Consider the following 13148-nt stretch of genomic DNA (forward strand, 5'->3'; position numbering starts at 1 on the left):
TTGGCCAGGCCCAGGAGCAGGCCCACGAGGAGGTCTTCAGACCTGCCCTCCTTCCTCCGTACCGGGTGCCCAAAGATCAGGAGCGTGGGACTGAAGTGCAGCCAAAAACAGAGGAGAAGGTTTTTCAGAAAATCAAAAAGGGAGTGCAAACGCCCACACCCAATATACACGTGGTCCACGGACTCCACAGCATCACAGAACAAGCAGTTAGGCTGGGAGTCCGTGAACCACCGCAATCTGCGGTTGCAGGGGACCGCTGTGTGCAGCACCCTCCACCCCAGACACTCCTGTTTATATCTGTCAGCAAGGGCTCCCTGATTGGACAAGAATAACAGTCACAATCAGGGAACTCATAGTCTATGAGGTTCACCTGGCTGACCTCATTACAATCATTACAGTTTCCATTCCTATTAACAATGATCTTATTAACAAATTTTCCCACTCTCCTTATATGCCCAAGTTTAACAAGGTCTTAACTATACTTACAGAGTGCTGACAGATCGACAGTACATGTCTCATTTCCCAAACTATTGAATGCTGTGCATTGGTAAATACTATGTTCATGTTGTGAAACATTTGAAATGGTCAATATTCCAGTTCTTGGATCTTAAATACAAAACAAAATAAATGTGAGAAAATGAGTGAGAAGACTAAATGGAACAACTAAATGGGAAAAACTGAAAAAAATAAACTGTTACTTAGCTACTGTATTATTGAATATTTAAAATAATTTGTTTTTGATTCTTACCAGAAATATTTTGATGAACATTGTTAACAATTTCCACCCAGTGATACTTTGGAGTCGGTACACCTTGGTTAGAATGACAGGAGAGTGTTGCTGCATTGGTCTTCGCAGGATGAGTGGAAATAACACACGTTGGCTTTGAGGGTGGAACTATAACAAAATTAAAGTACTTCAACTGAAATGCATTAAACAAAGATTATTGAGGCAAAATGATAGAACATTTGATGTTATTGAAATCTTTTTGGGTGTGAAATTGTTCTGCAGAACCTTGTTTATTAATTCATGTTTCACTCGCTGAGAATGTAGACTTACTTGTGAGAATTTAGCAGGAAATAATTATCTCTCTATGGTAATTTAAGTACGTGAAATACATTTAAGCATCAGTGAATACTATTTTACAAGGTTTTTAAAAATATTATTTCTGCTTCCTGATGTTATTTTCAGGAACAAGGAATAATTGAAAATCTTTAAAAATGGAAAAGTGCATGTTTTCTTGCTACTAACTCTTCTCTGTTAAAACTGCAGTCAGGCCCATTGTCTTTTCCATCGAGAGAGAGAGAGAGAGAATTAGGCCAAATCAATTAGAATCTTCAACACAAACACTATCTATAATTTACTCTCTTTAATCATTAAATGTACATTAAGGGCAGAGCAATTGACAGCAACATTTAGAGACCAGACATAGAACGATTATAGAATTGGCAAGGTAGAGAGAAGAAATTTAGGAACCATGAGTAGAGGAAAATGAGGAGGGCTCTTCTGGTACAGTGTAATGTCCCTATCTCTGAGCCAGATGATCTGGGTTCAACTCTCACCTCCTCCAGAGTTATGTCATAGCATATTGGAGCAGGTTGATTAAAAATATCTCCAGGACAAAAAATTCTGAAGGTGTCCTTATGGTGCAGTAGTAATGTCCCAATTTCTGAGCCAGGAGACCCAGGTTCAAGTCTCACTTACTCCAGAGGTGTGAAATAACATCTCTGAACACATTGATTAGAAAATACATAGAGGAAAATATTGCAGTCTAAACCAAGTCTTTCCAAGTTAACGGTCCTCATGGGTTGTTTAAATGCATGACATTGAATGTCAATGGATAACTATTTAGTTTACAAAGTTAAAAAATCACACAACACCAGGTTATAGTCCAACAGGTTTAATTAGAAACACACTCGCTTTCGGAGCGACGCTCCTTCCAATCACCTGATGAAGGAGCGTCGCTCCGAAAGCTAGTGTGCTTCCAATTAAACCTGTTGGACTATAACCTGGTGTTGTGTGATTTTTAACTTTGTACACCCCAGTCCAACACCGGCATCTCCAAATCATGACTATTAAGTTTACATTAGTGTTCTCATTCAATTATATTATATTTGAAGTCGCTAGATGTTCTGGCCCAAACATTATCAATCAAACATTATCAAAAGCACTAAAAATAGTCATTTTCACGACTCAAGGCCACAGAATACAAATTGCTGAATAAGAAAGCTTGGATTTCATGAGTTAGATTGTTGGGGTATAGGGACCAAGGGTTGGGGACCAAGGGGTGGACGAGGAAAATCAGGTTGATAGTGGTCCCAAGAAAAAGAACTTGTAGAATGTCAATGAGATAACTTTTTTTTGGAATAGCTCACTAAGGAACAAGCAATTCTGAATCTGGTGATGTATAATGAAATAGACTTGATTAGGGAGTTTAAGGTGAAGGAATCCCATGGAAGCAGTTACCATAATGTGATAGAAGTCATCCTGCAGTTTGACAGGGAGAAGCTGAAATCAGATTACAAACTGAATTACTATTGAATAAAGGTAATGAGAGACATGAGGGAGAAGCTGGCCAGAGTTGATTGGAGCAGGGCAGGGCTAGCAGGGAAGACTGTGGAGCAATAATGGCAGGGGTTTCGGGAGGTACAATAGAAATTCATCCCAAGGAAGAAGAAACATCCTAAGGGGAGGATGAAGCAACTGTGGTTGACAATGGAAAATCAAGGACAGCATAAAAGCAAAAGCATACAATGTGGTAATGATTAGTGGAATGTCAGAGTCATAGAGTCAGAGATGTACAGCAAGGAAACAGACCCTTCGGTCCAACACGTCCATCCCAACCCAATCTAGTCCCACGTGCAAGCACTCGGCCCATATCCCTCCAAACCCTTCCTATTCATATACCCATCCAAATGCCTCTTAAATGTTGCAATTGTACTAGCCTCCACCACTTCCTCTGGCAGCTCATTCCATACTCGTACCACCCTCTGTGTGAAAACGTTGCCTCGTACGTCTCTTTTATATCTTTCCCATCTCACCCTAAACCTATGCCCTCTAGTTCTGGACTCCCCAACCCCAGGGAAAAAGCTTTGTCTATTTATCCAATCTATGCCCCTCAATTTTGTAAACCTCTATAAGGTCACCCCTCAGCCTCCGACGCTCCAGGAAAACCAGCCTCAGCCTGTTCAGCCTCTCCCTGTAGCTTAGATCCTCCAACCCTGGCAACATCCTTGTAAATCTTTTCTGAACCCTTTCAAGGATAGTAAAGAAGGCATTTGGTCAGAATATTGAGTATGGGAGTTGGGAGGTCACGTTGCAGCTGTACAGGTCATTGGTTAGGCCACTGTTGGAATATTGCATACAATTCTGGTCTCCTTCCTATTGGAAAGATGTTATGAAACTTGAAAGGGTTCAGAAAAGATTTACAAGGATATTCCCAGGGTTGGCGGATTTGAGCTATAAGGAGAGGCTGAACAGGCTGGGGCTGTTTTCCCTGGAGCGTCGGAAGCTGAGGAGTGACCTTATAGAGGTTTACAAATTTATGAGGGGCATGGATAGGATAAACAGATAAAGTCTTTTCCCTGGGGTTGTGGAGTCCAGAACTAGAGGGCATAGGTTTAGAGCGAGAGGGGCAAGATATAAAAGAGATCTAAGGGGCAACTTTTTCACATAAGGGTGGTACATGTATGGAATGAGCTGCCAGAGGAAGTGGTGGAGGCTGGTACAATTGCAACATTTAAGAGGCATTTGGATGGTTATATGAATAGGAATATTTGGAGGGATATGGGCCGGGTGCTGGCAGGTGGGACTAGATTGGGTTGGGATATCTGGGCGGCATGGACGGGTTGGACCGAAGGTTCTGTTTCCATGCTGTACATCTCTATGACTCTATGACTCTAAGTTTCACAACATCTTTCCGATAGGAAGGAGACCAGAATTGCATGCATTATTCCAACAGTGGCCTCACCAAAGTCCTGTACAGCCGCAACATGAACTCCCAGCTCCTGTACCCAATACTCTGACCAATAAAGGAAAGCATACCAAACGCCTTCTTCACTATCCTATCTACTTGCGGCTCCACTTTCAAGGAGTTCTGAACCTGCACTCCAAGGTCTCTTTTATCAGCAACACTCTCTAGGACCTTACCATTAAATATATAAGTCCTGCTAAGATTTGCTTTCCCAAAATGCAGCACCTTGCATTTATCTGAATTAAACTCATCTATCACTTCTCAGCCCATTGGCCCATCTGGTCAAGATCCTGTTGTAATCTGAGGTAACCCTCTTTCCTGTCCACTACACCTCCAATTTTGATGTCATCTGCAAACTTACTAACTGTACCTCCTATGCTCGCATCCAAATCATCTATGTAAATGACAAAAAGTAGAGGACCAGTGGCACTCCACTGGTCACAGGCCTCCAGTCTGAAAAACAACCCTCCACCACCACCCTCTGTCTTCTACCTTTGAGCCAGTTCTGTATCCAAATGGCTAGTTCTCCTTGTATTCTGTGAGATCTAACCTTGCTAATCAGTCTCCCATGGGGAACCTTGTCGAACGCCTTGCTGAGGTCCACATAGATCACATCTACCGCCCTGCCCTCATCAATCCTCTTTGTTACTTGCTCAAAAAACTCAATCAAGTTTGTGAGTCATGATTTCCCATGCACCAAGCCATGTTGACTATACCTAATCAGGCTTTGCCTTTCCAAATGCATGTACATCCTGTCCCTCAGGATTCCCTCCAACAACTTGCCCACCACCGACATCAGGCTCACTGGTCTATAGTTCCCTGGCTTGTCCTTACCACCCTTCGTAAACAGTGGCACCACATTTGCCAAACTCCTGTCTTCCGGCACCTCACCTGTGACTATCAATGATACAAATATCTCAGCAAGAGGCCCAGAAATCATTTCTCTGGCTCCCCACAGAGTTCTAGGTTACACCTGATCAGGTCCTGGGGATTTATTCACCTTTACCGTTTCAAGATATTAATTACTTCCTCTCTGTTGTATGGACATTTTTCAAGGTGTTACCATCTATTTCCCTACAGTCTATATCTTCCATATCCTTTCCACAGTAAATACTGATGCAAAATACTCATTTAGTATCTCCCCCATTTTCTACAGCTCCACACAAAGGCCACTTTGCTGATCTTTGAGGGGCCCTATTCTCTCCCTAGTTACCCTTTTGTCCTTAATATATTTGTAAAAACCTTTGGATTCTCCTTAATTCTATTTGCCAAAGCTATCTCATGTCCCCTTTTTGCCCTCCTGATTTCCCTCTTAAGTATACTCCTACTTTCTTTATACTCTTCCAAGGATTCATTCGATCTATCCTGTCTATACTTTACATATGCTTCCTTCTTTTTCTTAACCAAACCCTCAATTTCTTTAGTCATCCAGCATTCCCTATACCTACCAGCCTTTCTTTTCACCCTGGCAGGAATATACTTTCTCTGGATTCTCGTTATCTCAATTCTGAAGGCTTCCCATTTTCCAGCTGTCTCTTTACCTGTGAACATCTGCCCCCAATCAGCTTTCGAAAGTTCTTGACTAATACCGTCAAAATTTGCCTTTCTCCAATTTATAACTTCAACTTTTAGATCTGGTCTATCCTTTTCCATCACTATTTTAAATTTAATAGAATTATGGTCGCTGGCCCCAAAGTGCTCCCCCATTGACACCACAGTCACCTAGAATTCCAAGAGCAGCAATTACTGTTTTATATGTTGTTGCATTGTTTTGGAACTTTAGGAAAACAATGTCAGTTTTAAAAGGGAGAAGAACAGACAAAGGAAGCACATGGTGAGGCCAGTGCAGGAAAGAGAAAGAGAGAGAGAGAAAGAAACTGACACTGCCTTTGCTGTTTGAATTCATGTATCACTGGACATCGGAGTGCATCTGGGAAAATGAACAAACAGTGAAATTCACAACTGATCTTGGAGGAACTATTGGGTGAAGTTCACAGCACAGAATCAGATAAATTAATTGTTGTTTTAAGTGGGGCCTACAGAAAGTCTGCAATAGTGAGTAGAGTGGGTTCTCGCTTGATTATATGTTTTTGGAGATATGTCTCTAGATTGAACTTAAAACATAAGCCGTAACTATTAATTTAATATGGGGCAGTGTTTGTTGAGGAATAAGATGGTGTTATTTTCTGGGTCTGTAGATTGTGAAGGAGCAAAAATGGCCTTTAGTAGAGTGATATGTACTTCTTGTCAGATGTGGGAGCTTAAAGAGAGTTTAAGGGTTACTGCAGATTATATCTGCCATAAATGCTGTTGGTTGCGAATCTTATCAGATCAAATGGATTGGTTGGAAAGACAGTTAGAAGCAATGACAAATTTGTTAGAGCAACAGTATGTGATGGATGGCAGTTATAGGAAGGGGGGGGTGGAAGTCTCAGATACAGTCACATAGATGGGTTAATTTCAGGTAAGGAAAGACAGGTTGGCAGCTAGTGTAGGAGTCTTTTGTGGCTATACACATTTCAAACAGAGGGTTGGGAAGCCTTTAGAAATCAATAGAAGATATCTTAAAAAATGAGAAGTGGAAACAGGATGTAATATTAGGGTAAGCTCACTTGTAATATAAAAGAAAATTGTAAGTTTTTTTTAGCTATATAAAAGATGAGCGAGGCAAGAGTGGACATTGGACCACTGGAAAATAAGGTTGGAGAATTAGAAATTGGGAGCAAAGAAATGGCAGACAAACTGAATAGTATTTTGTATCAATCTTCACTGTGGAAGACAGCAGCAGCATAGAGTTCAAGAGAGTTAGAGGGAAGAGGTGAGTGCAGTGGCCACCACTAAGGAAAAATTGCTGGAAAGCTGAGAAGCCTGAACGTGGATAAATCCACCCGGACCGGATGGATTGCAGTCCAGTTCGGAAGAGATAGCTGAGTAAATTGTGGAGGCAATGCTGGTGGGCTTTCAAGAATCATTGGAGTCAGAAAACAGGATATTATAAGACAGTTAGCCTGACCTTGATCACTTGTAAGATTTTAGAGAATGAGATTGCAGAGCATTTGGAAGTGTGTAGTAAAATAGGGCTGAATCAGCACAGCTTTGTCAAGAGGAGGTCATGCCTGACGAATCTGTTAGAGTTCTTTGGGGAGCAAGTTAGACAAAGGAGAGCCAGTAGAAATGACCTATTTGGATTTCCAGAAAGCCTTTGACAAGGTCTTTATATTTTGTTTCCAAGTATCAATTTGCATTCAGCAGCATAATGATGCTCTAACTGGATTATTAATTCAGGACTAATGCAAATTCAAATCACACAATGGAAATTTAACAATCTAAATTCACTTTGAATAAATCTGGAAATAAAAAGCTACTACCAATAAAGGTAAACAGGAATCTGGGGGATTGCCATAAAACACAAGTTCCCTTGTGCCCTACAGAGGAAAGGGAACTAGCTGTGATTATCCCACACAAGAAACAACACTGGAAACCTCTACAAATATTGCTCTGTATGTGCCACTATTAGGAAGATGCTCAAAATTATCCTGACTATGACTCTTTAAATTTCCCCAGTGCCACAAAATATCTCATCATTTTCCCATAGCCACACAGCAAAGGAATTGATGTGGTAACCACAAATTCTGCCAACCCAAAGAATTGTGCATGTGTGTTCTTGCGATATTTTTGCAATTTTCCCCTCAACCCTTAAACAGTGACATCAAAATTTTCCCATTGACATTAATGCCATACAACTCATCTGCCATTTCAACTATCCAGCACTTTACTTTGGAGATCAGGGTGTGTGTCCCTCTGCACAAATTGAGGCTTGAGGTTTGAGTCCTGCAAGTGTAACCAGTCTAGGGATTACAGGAAGGACAATCAGGGTTCAGGGCCTGAGATTGTGATCAGTCAAGGGTGTCCAGGAGGTAAGTAGCAATCTTTCCTGGAGTTTTGCTCAATAATAGTCAGGTTGCTTATCAGGGTAAGTGCATGGAGTCCTGGAAAAGCAGATAACTCAAGGGGTGGGTTTCATTGTACTGGGTCAGTGAAGGAATGGTCACTATGTGACCATCACTGAAGAAAAGAGGCTGGAAAGCTGAAATAAATGATAAATAGTAGGGTGAGACCTTACAATGAATAGAATAAGGAGGTATCTGATTGAAACTTAGAAAATACGCAGAGGCCTGGATAGAGTGGACTGGAAAAGATATTTCCACAATTAGGAGACTAGGACCTGAGAGCACAACCTCAGAGTGAAGAGACGACCATTTAGAACTAATATGAGGAGGAATTTCTTCAGCCAGAAGGAAACCCATTGACGTAGAATGCTATTTCGAGACCAACTCATTGAGTATACTTAAGACAGAGATAGATAGGTTCATGATTGGTAAGGGGATCAAAGGTTAAGGAGAGAAACTCTGGAAAGCAGGGTTCAAACAGCTCACAGGATCCCGGGTCTCTACCTGGGGCTAACAAGGGAATGTAAAAAGTAATGAGCACAGGGTTAAGTGAAGAAATTAAGATTAATGTAAAAGGGTACAGTGAAACAGGGGAAAGTTGGAAGATCATAGGGACCACAGCACAAAAAGGAACATGAACGAAGGGAATAATTTATGTGTCACAGCCAGAACTTGCAAATTATTCATGATGAAATCTTGGCATGTTGCAGCAGGAGACAATCACACAATAACTACACAATATAGCTGGCACTGCATATAAAGCAGACAGAGTAAGTTACTTAAGAACAGACATTACTGGAGAAACTCAGCAGGCCTGGCTGCACCTAAAGAGAGAAAGCAAAATTAACATTTCAAGTTCAGTGACCTTTCTTCAGAGATTAAGTTACTTTTTTTTCTTTGGGGAATGAAGTACTACTTTTGGAATTTGAGGCCTGGCTATGACTAATTGTAGTAATCATGTCTCCATTAATTCAGTAATACCAGTTATCTAGTTTCAATTCATACTTCATTGGCTGATCATTCATTATCCAAGAATGTGGGAGAAATATGATAGCCTCAAGCAATCATAACCATTACATTGCATGTGCTAACCGCCTCCTTGCAGTGTCAGGTAAGCAAGTACAATGAGATGAAGACACTTAAAAGCATTGCCTGATTTTTTTGTTTCACAAGCACATTCAATACTTCATAATGGGAGACAATGTTTCACAGTTGCCACATTCACACAATTCGGAAGGGTCTGTGTTATATAAGGGAGCTTTGCTTTTTTTGCTATCACGGTGGCTTACTATCAAAATTCTACTCCCAAAGTAGCATGCAAACCTTAGGTGTGCAAAGTGAATTGGACAAAATGATATATGTTAATGGCCCTTATCGAGGAATGACAACGAGAACCTTGGAAAGCCTTCATGTCACACTGTGACATATGATGGATGTGAGGACACATGGATTCCTTCAGGAAAAGTGAATTATCTTTCTGGCATTTCTTAGGGTTGATCTACTCATGGATCTCTATAGAGATTGTTTCTGTGGCTAGAGTCCTTGTGGCCATGATGCAACTCTGAGTACAACATAGAAGGACTTAGTGATTAAAACTTCATCAGTAAGAAGCTGGTAAGAAGAGCAACCTCCAGTAGCTGCTGCATAGCATCGAGAGAAAGACACAGCAAGTGTAGATCCATGAAAGAAGTGGCAGGGAATGATAAGATCCAAAATCTACAGGCCTCACTGTTGTTTTCTTCAATGGCCCGAAAGAGAGTGCAGGGACTGCTTAAAGGTATCTCAGGTCAGTATCACCAAACTGGAGCAGCACCGTCACTCAGAAAGACAGTAAGGCAATCCTATCAGCATTTGTGAATTTTTAAGCCAGCAACTCATTTCAAGGAGCATCTGGGATTTCATATAGCAGCTCCCAAACTTTAACCCCAAGGATTGAAGTCATTTTCTCCAGAAAGCTGCTCATTATATCCTTCTCCCATGATGAGTAGAGTCAATTAGCTTAGGTTGTGGGTTTCTCCACCAATGCTGCCTTCCCCCATGTGCAGTGTGCTATTGACTGCACACAGTTGCTTTGAGAGTATATGAGTAACAACCTGCAAAGTTGCCTGTTTCAAGAGGGTCAACATCATCCCTGTACCTAAGAAGGCTCATGCAGCATGTCTCAATGACTACCACCCAGTGGCCCTAACTTTGGTGGTCATGAAGTGCTTTGAAAGGCTGGTCATGGCATTAATCAACTCCAGCATCCCCATTACTCTTGACCCACTCCAATTTAACGATCAAACCAACAGATCCATGTCAGGTGCCATATCACTTTCCCTTCACTCCTCCCAAGAACATCTTGACACTAAGAACAGCAACATAAGAATTGTACTCCTTGACTACAGTTCAACCTTCAACACTATTATCCCTTCAAGACTGATTACTAAACTTAGTGATCTCGGACTAAGCCCCATTCTATGCTCCTGGATCCTCAGTTTCCTGACCCACAGGCCACAATCAGTGAAGATTGGGGACAATATTTCATCTTCACTAACACTCAACACTGGAGCCTCCCAGGGGTGCATAATCAGCCCTCTACTGTACTCACTGTGTACCCATGACTGTGTAGCCAAATACCAGACTAATGCCATTTACAAGTTCGCTGATGACACCACCATAGTCGAATCTCAGATGGTAATGAAACAGACTACAAACGGGAGGTGGAAGACCTGGAAAAATGGTGCACTGAGAACAACCTAGCTCTCAATGCTGGCAAAACCAATGAACTCATTTTTGACTTTCAGTGGGATCTTACTCATGCCCCCCTACATGTTAACAGCACAGAGGTGGAATGAATGAAGAGTGTCAAGCTCTTGGGAGTGGTCATCCACAACAAGCTTTCTTGGACTCTTCATGTGGACGTACTGGCTACAAAGGCCCAACAATGTCTCTTCTTCCTCAGGCAGCTGAGGAAATTTTGCATGACGGTGAATACCCTTGCCAACCTTTATAGGTGTGCCATCGAGAGCATTCTGTCTGGATGTATCACTACCTGGTATGGTAACTGTACCATTCAAGATCGGAGACGGTTACAGAGAGTGGTGTACTCGGCCTGGACAATCACAAAGGCCAACCTCCCATCAATAGAATCCATTTACCAGGCCTGCTGCATTCTTACAGACCCATCCCATCCTGGCAATGTTTTTCTAAAACATCTACCATCAGGGAGAAAGTACTGTTGTTAGAATACTGAATGGACTCACAAACTCTTAACATTTGCCTATATCTGTGTTTTTGTTTTTGCTGCTGTTTACCAATTATTTACTTACCTATGTTACTTAACTCTGTGATCTGCCTGGATTGCTCGCAAGACAAAGCTTTTCACTGTGCCTCGGTACACGTGACAAAAAATTCAATTCAAAAGAAAAGGCTTCCATTCCATCAATGTTTAATAACCTGTGGGCCATCAATGCTAAATCATGGAGGTCTGCACCAAATATCCTGGGAAATGTTAACACTTTTACATACTAGAGAACTCACAGGTTGCTGAGTCCTTCCAAGGTTGTCAACCCATTCAGGGAGGACTCCAAGAGGCAACCTCCAAACATGGCTCATGATAGTTTGACGAACCCCTTAGAGTGACACAGAATGTGGATGTAATGCCGCCCATGCTTCCATGAGGACCATTGTGGAACAGACCATGGGCCTCCGAAAAATGAAGTTTCAATGTCTGTATTGCTCTGACGGAGTCTTGCTGTATTGCCCGAAAAGGATGTCCTGCATCGTTATTGCAAGCTGTGCTCCTCACAATTGGAAAGGCACTTTCCTGGAAGCAGAACATTTCCAAGGATGAAGGTGAGGATCACGGTATTGATAGGGGTAACATCCTAGACAGCATGGCAGAGCAATTCATTAGTGAGGCTGAGAGGCCAAAGAGAATCTCATTCAAACCTGCCTCTAGGATGAATGAGCAGCTTTGGACTCATTTAATTGTTTAGCATTCTGATGTAATCTGGCAAGCAGCCTCAGCTTAGTGCAAAGGAGATGTGGACCTTGCTATTTTTGCAGTTTTTGATCTTCTGTGTTGCCACATAAATGTCTCAGTATCCATTTGATTGTCTGCCTGATATCATTGGGTGATTCCAATTTCAACTATCTACACACTAAATGTCCAACTGACCTTAAGGAAATAGCAGGATTCAGTGAGTCATACACCAAACCAAACCTCTTCAGGCTTCAGTCAGCAAATCTTATCTGAATGCTATGCAGTGAAGCCTCATAAAAGTCAACAGGTTAAGAGGGATTCTGAGGAGTTTCCTTTTGACTCTTCCATCACTGGTAACTCTTCAATGCTGTTTTGGAGAAAGATTAAACTTTTCAAGGAAACGTAGCAGACTGTATGCACTCTGAAACATTCAAGGGTTACTAATGATGGAAGAGTCAGAGGGAATCTCCTCAGAATCCCTCTCAGATCTGCTCACAATACTGTAGGTGGGATCTAACTAGAGTTTTGTATGAGTGCAACATAATGTCTGTATCCTTACGCTCCAGCAATTTAGATATGAATATATACATTCCATGAGACACCTTAATTATTTTCTGCGTCTGTTAATGCCATTTTAAAGAGGTATGCACCTGAACCCCCAATCTCGTCAGACAGTCACTTATTTAACTTTGTTCCTTCTGACAAAAAAAACCACCCTGATCAATCCCTTTTCTGGTCAAAATAAACAACATTGTACTTGCTTAAGTATCCATCTACCACAGCTTTGCCCATTTCACCTAATCTATCAGTATCCTTTTGTAATTTTATGCTGTCGCCAACACTGTCTACAATGCTGCCCAATTTTGTGTTGTCAGCAAATTTGGACATTTGGTTTGTTATGTCATTATTCCAAGTTATTAATGACTATTGTAAATAATTGAGGCCAAAATTACACAACATTTTTTGTGTTCTTTACTAGTAATGGCCTAGGTCAGGTTTGGGCATCATGGTGTGCTAAATTGCCTTTGAGACTATGAAGAAGACATAGTAAGGAAAAAGATATTTCATCAAGCTTAATTATCGCTGTTCTTTGATTTCAAAATCTGCAACTTGAAGTGTTACAACTGTGTAAAATCGTTGATTCTTGCATGCAAGAGGAATGTCAATGTTACAAATCTCAGCAGCTCCTGTGTGTGCTCAAACTCTAATCGAATGCATGGCTAAATGAAAGCAGAGCTTCTGTTAGTTGCAATCATTTTT

At 41.4% G+C, this 13148-nt stretch overlaps 1 protein-coding gene across 1 annotated transcript in view; it reads right to left on the reverse strand.

The window, feature by feature from the left end:
* The window catches only part of LOC122557561 (V-set and immunoglobulin domain-containing protein 1-like), a 52789-nt gene that overhangs the window by 8675 nt on the left and 30966 nt on the right, over positions 1 to 13148 (reverse strand). Inside the window, exons 6-7 of the mRNA XM_043705307.1 lie at positions 749 to 895; positions 487 to 606 (exon numbers count right to left, since the gene is read on the reverse strand). Of these exons, the coding sequence (XP_043561242.1) occupies positions 487 to 606; positions 749 to 895 (267 nt within the window). The remainder of the gene's footprint in view (positions 1 to 486; positions 607 to 748; positions 896 to 13148) is intronic.

The sequence above is a fragment of the Chiloscyllium plagiosum genome, chromosome 15, assembly GCF_004010195.1.
Source record: "Chiloscyllium plagiosum isolate BGI_BamShark_2017 chromosome 15, ASM401019v2, whole genome shotgun sequence".
Classification (NCBI taxonomy): Eukaryota; Metazoa; Chordata; class Chondrichthyes; order Orectolobiformes; family Hemiscylliidae; genus Chiloscyllium; species Chiloscyllium plagiosum.